This window comes from Abramis brama, assembly GCF_963993115.1.
Source record: "Abramis brama genome assembly, chromosome: 16".
NCBI lineage: Eukaryota > Metazoa > Chordata > Actinopteri > Cypriniformes > Leuciscidae > Abramis > Abramis brama.
In genome coordinates, this window is record NC_139978.1 from 5,942,537 (window position 1) to 5,954,221 (window position 11,685).

Consider the following 11,685-nt stretch of genomic DNA (forward strand, 5'->3'; position numbering starts at 1 on the left):
TTGATGCATATTCTTTATAATACTACTTGTTTTGTCAACAAAAATACATTTTAATGATAATTTAGATTGTGTGTGCATGTGAAGGCTGTCAAAACACATTATGTGTCCTACTCTGCCCCCTAGTGTAGAATAAAGGCTTATATGCTGTATATATAATTTTGAAACCATCGAATACTTAGCCACATAATTATTTTCTTTATATTTTCATACTCCTCCAATTCTAATTTTTACAATTCTAAATTTTGCATTAGAATGAGAGTGAATGAGATTTTAGATTTGTTTTTTAGATTTTACCTCAGCTTGACAGTTTGTTTACAGTCTATCGTAGGCTGGGACTTCCAGAGTATATACTTCCCGCAGTCCTATATACGGCCTTGTAATGAATGAGTAGCTTGACTCGAGCAGCCCACAGTCACTGAGGTAATCATTTCCCTTGCGTCAAAATTCCATTCTCACCAGGCAAGTTTTTCATTAAAATGACCAACGCCACAATTGTGTCCGATTGGTCCGAACCGCAGGCCCCAGTTTATGAAACGCGTCCTGTGATTGGTCAATCATCGAGGTCTGAAACAGTATTCGCATTTTGATTGGACTTCTTCACCGTCATCTTGATACAATGTAGCTAGGTTGGTTCTTCCTACTCTCCTTACGTAGGTATTAGTTTAATACATAGATAAGTTAGCGAGATATTAATTTATTAATATTTGTACAGTTAATACTTTAAATTAGTGCAAACAAAGCATGCGAAGGGTGACGCTTTTTGTCAACGGAACCTCCAAAAATGGCAAGGTGAGTGAACACACGCAGTACACGTTTAGCCTGGCCAACTCCAGTAAGTGTTGTGTGTGTGGGCAGACAGTGATGTCCTGTCAATGGCATGAAACTATTACTGTGTTTCACTTTATTTAATAAAGACACAGAAAACTGTTAGAACTCAAAACATTTAAGTTATTATTGTACTCCTGACGATATGGTTAAGGCCACATAAGAGCTCGCTCGACTGTTTTTTTTTTTTAAACATTATTGTTTATTATTATACCTCGTAAATGCATTTCTGTATTTCATTGACACTACCAACATTAACTAGTTACGTCAATTCATTTATATTGTTTAAATATAAATGTATTGACGTAACTTGCTAATACATTTAAATATTGTTTAAATCATTTTTACTGTATACATTTTTATTCATTTATATACTAAACTTGCTTATTTCATATGTATTCAGTTACAATACTAATATTGAATATTTATTGAAATATTCTATAATAGTGAAAGATATTGCTTTATTCACTCCACATTATCCATCCAGACAACAACTTGCAATGATGATTATAATAAGGGTGGTAAGACTTTACAATAAGGTTCCATTAGTTAAAATTAGTTAATGTATTAACTAATATGAACTAACAATGAGCAATATGTTAGTTTTGTTTATTAATCTTTGTTAGCATTAGTTAAATAATAAATAAATAATATAAACATTTAGAAGTATGTTTTCAATATTAGTTCATGTTAACTAGTGTAGTTAACCACTTTTTATCAAATGGATCCTCCTTATAAAGCGTTTCCATAATAATTATTGGGTAACACTATATTTTACAGTGTCCTTGTTACATGTTACATCTAGTTACTATAGTAATAACTAAAAATGATGCAACTTATACTAATACTACCAAACCCTAATCCTAACCCCATAGTAAGTGTATGTAGTTAATTAATATTACTCAGTACTTAAATGTATAATTACACTGTAACACAGACACCTTAAAATAAAGTGTAACCAATTATTGTAATAAACATTCTAACACTGTAATGCAAACATTGCAATATTAATGCCTTCACGTCTTCGCTTCTTTTGCAGGTTGTAGCCGTTTATGGGACTCTGCCTGATCTTTTGACAGTCGCCAGCAATAAATTGGGAATCAGGGCTTGTAACCTATATAATGGGAAAGGTGGTCTTATAGATGACATTGCGCTCATCAGGTACAGTTGCATCGGCATTCTTGAACTATCATTCATTCATTTATGAAAGACAATGATGGGAACAATATGAAAAAAAATTGCAATAAACAAATGGGGTAAACAAAGATGACCTGGTAACACTTTATTCCTCTTTAGACATTCTGTTGACTATAAGTAACTTCACATCTACATGTCAACTTTTTCTACCAACCCTAAGCCCTTATTCTACCAAATTATATTCTAATCTTGAAGTGGATTTACTATGATTTTATAAAAAATACATACAATATGCATATTTACTTTCAAGTTGAAAATATAAGTTATTTGTAAAGCATCTTTCAGTCACATGATGTAGGTGCAGCATTACTTATACTCAATATAATGTCTGAAGGGGACCATCACAATAAAGTGTAACTGATTACACCGGAGCCTTGTACTTGATTCTTGAGTGGGATAGGCAAATGAGAGGTAATGTATAAGATATACTGACTGGTTATTGTATGTATTCCACAGAGATGATGATGTGCTATATGTGTCAGAAGGAGACGCTTTCATCGGTGAGCCAACATCATTTTGTTTTCCCTGTAGTTCAGCGGGTAGAATATGAAATGCCAAGGTCATGAGCTGGATTCCTAGGAGGGAACACAAATTAATAGCTAAAAGTCATTTTTCATAAAAGTGTAAAAAGTCACTTTTGCATAAAATGTATTATCATTATTGAATGAAACTGAAGGTGTACATATAGGTCAGTGTGTAAAACTATGACTGTGTTTGTGTTTTAGATCCTCAGAGTGATGGGAAAACGTCAGATGACATCTCAGGATCGCACACTGATTGGCTGACGCTGAATATTGGTGGGCGGCATTTCACAACCACTAGGTAACCATGCAGCATGATTCGCTGTCTTGTTGGCTTACTGTAACTTTCAGTGAAATATCAAGTTCTGATCTATTACTGTAACAACTCTTAATAGATATTTTTGTAAATTAATAAATAAGTGAAAGGAAATAGCAAAAAGGCTGTGATTTGACAATAGTTAAAGGGGAACTATGTAGTTTTTTTTAGCTTAATTAACCTTAACTGAACAGCTTCAGAGTCATTGGAGTGGTTATATGACTTTTTTCGGGTTGAATGGTGGCCGACTCGCTTCCCCCTAGTGCCTGTGAGCGGAAAAACCACCCTTGCAACTTTGGGCCGGCGGGCGTCAGGGCGTTTGGGAAAACTTAGCGTCAGGAAGTATTGCGTGATATCAGGTCTCGTGATGTTATGGCAAGCAAAGCAATTTTTGCACTCAACATTATATGCTAGCCTTCTGTGTATCATACATACCTCAGTGGACATGGCTCTGTGCGTTCGCCAGCTTCTTTGAAAACAAATGCACATGACCAGAGGGAGAAGATGGGAGGGGGGAAAGTCGCCAACGAGTTTTTACGACAGTGTTGTCAAATATCTATTCCGAAGCTGTAGGGGGAGCTCTATAGAGAAACCTGCGAGCAAAAAGCGAGAAAACAGCGAAGAAATTGCCAAAACTGCATAGCACCGCTTTAAGAGGTGCTTTTAGGCAAGAAGGAAACCATCTTAACCATAGTAAAATCACAGCAATGCTTAATCTTGAGTGGTTACCTCAGGTGTGCATTATTTTCTAATAATTCAATGGACTGGAGTCAATTATTCCGCTTATACTACGGCTACCACACCTCAAGACATTGTTCAGATGTTGTTTTTCAAGAGATTTCTCAGGTTTTTGTCTTTAAAACTCTTGTGTGCAGGACTAATTTCTTACGCATCTAATCCCACTCCTCCGTTTCTTAATTCCAAAATGTCATTTTAGAGCTAGTAATGGAGGATTGAGCCATTGATAGCAGACTAATGCAGTTATTAGAGAGAGAGAGAGAGAGAGGTTAAGAATTACCTGAGTCTGTGTGTCTCTCAACACTGTTTGGCAGCAGCATCTTTACTAATAGTCAAGTCAAGTCACCTTTATTTATATAGCGCTTTTTACAATACAGATTGTATCAAAGCAGCTTTACAGTGATAACATGAAAATAATACAACAAAGTTTGTTTCTAGAAGAAAATTGCGTCAATGTCCACCTTAAGAAAGGCAGATCAATAATATTGTTGAATATTAAAAGTCCCCAACTAAGCAAGCCAAAAGCCAAGGCGACATCCGAGTGGGGCCACTTTTCAGCCCGGGAGTTTCAGGCCCAAGACCGGCCCATTTTTTCCATGGTGGAATTTCAAATTAGCACTTTTTCCAAATTGGATAAATGAAGCAACAGTTCAGCTCTTACTATTGTGTAGTTTGTATTAATACCATGTTCAACAAATAATGTAAAGGTTAAATAATAATTCACTTAGACTTTATAAGAAGCAATTGCGACTTTATTTCACGCAATTCTGACTTTATATCTTGCAATTCTGACTTTATAACACACAATTGCGACTTTATTTCACGCAATTCTGACTTTATATCTTGCAATTCTGACTTTATAACACACAATTGCGACTTTATTTCACGCAATTCTGACTTTATATCTTGCAATTCTCACTTTATAACACGCAATTGCGACTTTATTTCACAAAGTTCTGACTTTATATCTCGCAATTCTGAGAAATAAAGTCAGAATTAAAGTCGCAATTGTGAGATAAAAAGTCGCAATTATCTTTTAAAATGTTTTATTCTGTGGCGGAAAGAAGCTTCCATACCTCCTGGCCTCTTCCTCCCATCCATCCTCCCTGACGCGTACCGTTACGGTAGGGCCGGCCCAGCTATCGGTAGACGGTAGCCTACCTGAGAAAACGTTTTGGAAAAGATGGGTTATGGACCCAAACAACTCTATAGGAGGGGAGGGGAGAACTCCCTCACATGGTACAACCCATGCAGAGGCTGCGCGCTGCGGTGTCAGAATGCGGAACGTGTGTAGCCTAATGTAACTAAAGTGACAAATGTGAACAAAAAAAATTAAAAATCCTCGACCGGCCCAAAAGTGAAGCGGCCCACCGGGAATTCTCCCGATTCTCCCGATTACCCACCCCGGGCCTGTCCGGCTGACTTCAGTAAACCTCGGAATAAACAGAAAGACTAACATTAGCGTAGATGCCATTCTTCTTATGATGTAACGAGTCCATCAGGTGTTATAGGAAGTGTCCCCGAAAACTGTACGTTTACTGTACTGTACTGTACGTAATAGCGAAAACTGTAAGTTTATCTGCTTCAAGAACAGCACTGTTATTACCTCGCTAGTGAGAAATGTCATGTAGCTTTTAAGTTGCTAAACTATTTTACTGCTAAAATCGTCAGAGCAGCGCTGACAACATGTTTCTGTGCGTGTGTGTGTGTCCGTACTGTATGTGTGTGCGTTTGAGTGGAAGAGATTTTTTTTTTACCCAATTGTTTACTATATTTATTTGCTAAGTCAGTGTCGTTGTAGGTTTTGGTTCTTTTGCTGTTGTCGGCTTTAAGGACCTTTGAAATAACTGAAACCATTTGGCGAACAGTAATGCGGTCAAGCCCTGCCTGGAACTACTTTAGCCGTGTGTTTCCCTGAAAATAATTTTGGGGTGTCCAAACTCGGTTCTGGAGGGCCACTGACTGTCCTGCAGAGTCTGGCTCTAACTTGCCTCAACACATCTGGCTGGAAGTTTCTAGTATGCCTAGTAAGACCTTAATTAGCTGGTTCAGGTGTGTTTAATGGGGGTTTGAGTTAAACTTTACAGGACAGTGGCCCTCCAGGAGCTGGATTGGACACCACTGATATAAATAATGCTGAAACAATACTAGTCTGCACTGGTCTGTCGTTTAGGTGTCTATTTTTGATGTGTGGTCTCTGTGTTTGCTCTTGTTTAAGGAGTACTCTTGTGAGTAAGGAGCCGGACAGCATGCTGGCACACATGTTCAGAGGGAAGGGTAAGTTTAGTTCCCGTACACTCACTGACTGATTTAAGCATTGTTTGTTTTGCTGGTTCATCAAATAGGTTGTTGCACAGTTAAATCAGAGTTGTTTCCCCCGCTTTCTTGATCTGCAGATGTGTGGGGTAATAAGCAGGATGAACGAGGGGCTTACCTCATTGATCGAAGCCCAGAGTACTTTGAGCCCATCCTGAATTACCTAAGGCATGGCCAGATCATTGTCAATGAAGGAATCAACTTACTCGGTGAGTGAGGCCTGAATGTTAACTAAAGCATTCTCAGATGATAGTTCTTATCTAGTTTATCAGGTATACATTAGATGTCTATACATTAGATAGACATTCAGGTTTGGGGTGTAGATTATTGCAATAAATTTGAATCTTGGTAGATCACTATAATTAAAGGTTTTTTATAAAGTAACAGCCATGGAAAATGTAATAAAATACACAATTGTTCAATAAATAATTGTAATTAATAGCAAAAATATATTCTTGTCATAACCTAAGTCAGTTTTATTCTTTAGTTAGTTGAATGTTTTATGTTTTATAGGAGTTCTAGAAGAAGCTCGATTCTTTGGAATAGAGCAACTGGCAGAGCAGCTAGAAGTCACCATTAAGGTATTATTATATTATATGTATTATTATTATTATATATATATTATACACTACCTTTCAAAAGTTTTCATCTTCATTAACTCACCAAGGCTCCATTTATTGGAAAAAAAAAAATACAGTAAAAAGAGTATTATTGAAATATTATTAAAATAACCGTTTTCTATTGTAATATATTGTAAAATGTAATTTGTTCCTGTGATCAAAGCTGAATTTTCAGCATCATTACTCCAGTCTTCAGTGTCACATGATCCTTCAGAAATCATTCTGATATGCCTATTTGCTGCTTATTTCTAATTATTATCAGTGTTGAAAACAGTGATTAAACTTTTGTATCAATTGAATGCATCCTTGATGAATAAAAGTACTCATTTCTTTCCAAAAATAAAACATCTTTCTGACCCCAAACTTTTTAGAGGTTGTGTATATGCATATGTTTAATACATTTTTTCCATGATATGCAGAATTCTCATCCACCTGAAGACCACTCTCCTCTCTCACGGAAGGAATTTGTTCGTTTTCTGCTGGCTACACCAACCAAATCAGAGCTACGCTGTCAGGTAGAAGACTTTTGTTCAGTCAGGTGTATTAAGCCCTATTCGGATGGGATTAACTCTACAAGGGTAGATGGAGTAATGTAATTTTACCACAGGACGTCTGTAATATTAATGGCCAATTTGCACGGGATAAGAAATCTCAGTAAAACTAGCAGAAGTGGGAGAGTAACTCGATTTACACTCCGCCGTCACTCCTGTTGTCATGTGTGTATTACGCTGCTTCCTGATGTCACGTGCGCAAACAACCTATATTTATATATATAAAACAGTTATGTCCGGTCGAACGATGTACTAATTAACTTCAGATTGGATTGTGTTAGTAAAAGGCACTTACCTAACGCTAAAAGACGTTTCGTGCCTCTAACAAGTGCTTTCGATCTTCTTTCTGATCTGAATGGTGTGTGTGAAACACTTGAGTTTTGCCACAGACTCGTTCCAGCGTCTAGAACGCAACTGAACGCTTTTTCAAGCGTCTCCATACCTGAAAAACCGCAGAAAACTTCTTTTAAACAGGAAATGACGAAATATTTACGTACATATTTACAGCGGGTCTATTCGCATGGGATTGGTATTACCTGAGGTAATTTTTCCGGACCTTTTTCCAGAAGGTAAAAGTCGCCGTAATCTTTACTGACATTGTCCGTAATGATCACTGAGATGCACATTCGGACGGGACTAAAATCACAGAGAAGCTCTGCTAATTATTACTTTACCACACCCATGTTAAACTAGTCCCGTCCGAATAGGGCTTTAGTCAGTCTGATGTTGGTATTGAGGTGTCTTTTCCCCTCTCAGGGTCTTAATTTCAGTGGAGCGGACCTTTCTCGGCTGGATTTGCGCTATATTAATTTTAAGATGGCAAATCTGAGTCGCTGCAATCTCACCTATGCAAACCTGTGCTGCTCAAACCTGGAGAGAGCGGACCTTTCTGGAGCCAACCTGGATGTGAGCTGATCATCTCTTGCTTTCGTTTGGTTTTAATCCTCTTGAACTGATATGAAGTCTTGCTTGATCACTTTCTTCTGTGCTCCAGGGTGCTAATCTTCAGGGCGTGAAGATGCTCTGCTCCAACGCAGAGGGAGCGTCCCTTAAAGGATGTAACTTTGAGGATCCCTCTGGGCTCAAGGCCAATCTAGAGGGTAAAACTCCTGCACACAGAATGAGTCGTAGAACATCATTGCTAATGGAAATGATGCCACATTAATGTTGCATTGTCATGTTACTCTCTGTGCGCTTTAGGGGCTAATCTGAAAGGAGTTGACATGGAGGGCAGTCAGATGACTGGTATTAATCTGCGTGTGGCTACGCTGAAGAATGCTAAGCTGAAGAACTGTAACCTGCGAGGTGCAACATTAGCCGGCACAGATCTTGAGGTGAGAGTGGCTACCGTAGCTATGTTTACATGGACACCTTTTGTTTGAATGATTTCATTCTGATTGGTGAATCCGATCATAGTAACATGAACTCTAAATAAATTGATCGGGTTAATGTGTGCATTGATATGTCACAGGCTTCAAATCGGATTAGATCTTTTGAAAAGCACACACGGCACGAATATACAGAGTTTCCAGCTGTTGTCTCATACTAACCATCATTCTTTTCACTGTTTTAAAAGCAGTCTTAAAGGGATAGTTCACCCAAAAATGAAAATTCTGTCATCGTTTACTCGCCCTCAAGTTGTTCCAAACCTGCATGAATTTCTTTCTTTTGCTGAACACAAAAGAAGGTATTTTAAAGAATACGGGTAACCAAACTGTTGATGGACCCCACTGACTTTCATAGTATGGAAAAACAATACTAAGTCAATTGGATCCAACAACTGTTTGGTTACCGACATTTGTGTTCAGCAGAAGAAAGAAATTAATGCAGGTTTGGAACAATTTGTAAATTGTATGTAGTAAATGTATAGCAAATGATGACAAAATTTTCATTTTTGGTTGAATTTTTTTTGTTTAGTTTTTTAGTTTTTTTTTGTTTAGAGCTTTATTGATCCCCGTGGGGCAATTAGTTTGAGCTTACATGGTGCCTCACATAAAACACTGATCACATACATTCAAATACATAAATAATTACCCCTTTAATACCTATTGCGGGTCCTAATTAGGAGAAGATGGGCACATGACGCTTTGCGCCGTTCTGCTTATATTTATTAAGCAGTATAAACAACCCTTCCTTGCCCAAAATAAGGCGTCTGTGGAGGAGGGTCCGAAGCAAAGACTGCTGGGACGCTTCCGGCACCTTTTCACAAACGATGAGTGGAAGGAGAATTTTAGATTGACACGATTACACCATTTCTACATCATTGCACCATTTCTACATTGTTCCAGACAAACAAAGCGTTTACATGTCCTGTCGATTCATTGGTCAATTCATTCCGAGTGACGAGTTTACATGTGCCTACGTTATTTCGACTGTGCTCTAGGCTGACTACAGTCGGATTATTTAGGGTCCACGTAAACGCAGCTAGTGTTGATTGAAGGTGTGTTATTTTGGGGCATCTAGAGACACCATTATTGCACTGAAAAACATTTTCTGTGATGTGTGTGCAGAACTGCGATCTCTCAGGCTGTGATCTACAGGAAGCGAATCTGCGTGGTTCAAATGTGAAAGGAGCCATCTTCGAGGAGATGCTGACTCCACTGCACATGTCCCAAAGTGTGAGATAACCAATTAGATTGTTCCCTGCCCAGAAACCTCACCAGCCAGCTATTCCCAGCACTCCCTCACCCCGACCCCCTTTTCGTTTCACGCTCCCGTGGAACCGTATGCAATACTAGCACTTGGTTTGCCCACCTCTAATCTTTGAGCTTTACTCTCATGCACTAGTGCACATCCAGGGTCTGTAGTCACGGCCAACATAGCGAAAGCTTATCGTAGAGATTCCAGATATTTAAAAAGGTCGTTTATCAAACCAAACTTATTGCTTTTGGTTTTGTTTTTATTTATGCTTTGTGTTGAACTATTGTTCGATTTTACTGAATGTATACGTTTCATGTTGTGTTTTGTCTCAAATAATGAAGTCAACATTTCAATCAATCAGTACAACCAAATATGTCTATCGAATTTTAGATTTATCAATGAATTTATAGGAGGCTTATTGTTGCACAGCTTACCGCAGACGAAACAAACTCGTATAATAGCAGCCTTTTGTATAGGCCTATATAATATGGAATAATATACCTTAAACATCTCATATAACTGACAGTTCTGGTGTCAAATATGCAACATATACATACAGCTCTTATATATTCTGTTTTTACATTTACTCATAAATGACATTAATTGCTTATTTTGTTTTTCGATTTGCCATTCGTTGATCTACCTCCCATACAACCCGTTCTTGTTTTTCGTCATTTTTCGTTATTGAATCCATGCAGTCAGACAAAGACTTCAACCAAATGCAAACCACATTTTGCTGCATCTTGCAAAACCTATTTAATTTTTGATAACTGTGTCATAACACTTAGCCATAGGTTAATATGCACAATAATTAACCAGTGGTGCCAATATGCTATTTTATCATATCATTATATAATATGTGGATATGGTATGCTTTTCGCTTTTCAGAGTTCTTATTTTTATTTCATTGAAGTGAAATGTTGAAGTGACCAACCCACACCAAAAATTTTCATGTGATGTTTGTCGGGTCATTATCAAATCCAGTGCTTCCTTATTTAATGTTTATCATGATATAACCGGACACACTTTACAATAAGGTTTCATTAGTTAACTACATTAGTTAACATAAACTAGGAATAAACAATACTTCTACAACATTTATTAATCTTAGTTAATGTTAATTTCAGCATTTACTAATCCATTATTAAAATCAAAATGTATATTTGTTAACATAAGTTAATGCACTGTGAACTAACTTGAACAAACAATTAACGACAGTATTTTTATTAACTAACATTAACAAAGATTAAAAAATACTGTAACAAATGTATTGCTCGTTGTTAGTTCATGTTAACAAATGAAACCTTATTGTAAATGTTTCCGATATAACATATGCTCATCAATACTGTCCCACTTTTTGTTTGACTGTGCATTTGTGTCCAAAAATTCTGTGTAGTAAGAAGTAGCACATTTATAAAATGCTGCTCAAATATTCCTAGATTATTTGCTGCATGGTTAAATGAAAACCTAACCATCTCGGTCAGAGATTTCTGACATTTCAGAGTTTTTTGTTATAAAACATGCTGTTGATTTTCATTTACAAATTTAATTGTAGGTACTCCGTCAATCCTGTTAAATGAAGGCAATCAAAATAGACTTTTGCACTTTAAGTGTGATCTCTATGTATATCAGACCCTTATGGAAAGGGTGCAAGCTATTTATTTATGTATCAGGCTGTATTTATGTAAGTGGTGGAGGGGAGGATCTATCGGTTCTCTCTTTACCGAACCCTGTTGCACTCTATTACGGAAGTGTGTTTCCATAAATAGACTGTTATAATCAAAGTCTGGTTGTCTGTCTTTATTTATGTGTGTGGAGATTTATGCACTAACATTCAAAGGTTTGGGGTCGGTAAGATTATTTTTTACATTTTTTATTATGCTCACCACAGCTACATTTATTTAATCAAATATACAGTAAATTTATAAATGTTGTGAAATATTATTACAATTTAAAGTAAC

At 37.0% G+C, this 11,685-nt stretch overlaps 1 protein-coding gene across 1 annotated transcript; it reads left to right on the forward strand.

Annotated features, from left to right (window-relative positions):
- Positions 1-589: 589 nt before the first annotated feature.
- Positions 590-11,508, forward strand: kctd9a (potassium channel tetramerization domain containing 9a). The gene is made up of 12 exons (XM_084087621.1): positions 590-789; positions 1,865-1,986; positions 2,479-2,522; positions 2,748-2,844; positions 5,816-5,874; positions 5,994-6,122; positions 6,427-6,494; positions 6,953-7,048; positions 7,841-7,990; positions 8,079-8,184; positions 8,285-8,418; positions 9,595-11,508. Exons 1-12 carry the CDS (start codon positions 742-744, stop codon positions 9,709-9,711), a joined length of 1,170 nt encoding a protein of 389 aa, XP_083943747.1. The 5' UTR covers positions 590-741; the 3' UTR covers positions 9,712-11,508.
- Positions 11,509-11,685: the final 177 nt, after the last annotated feature.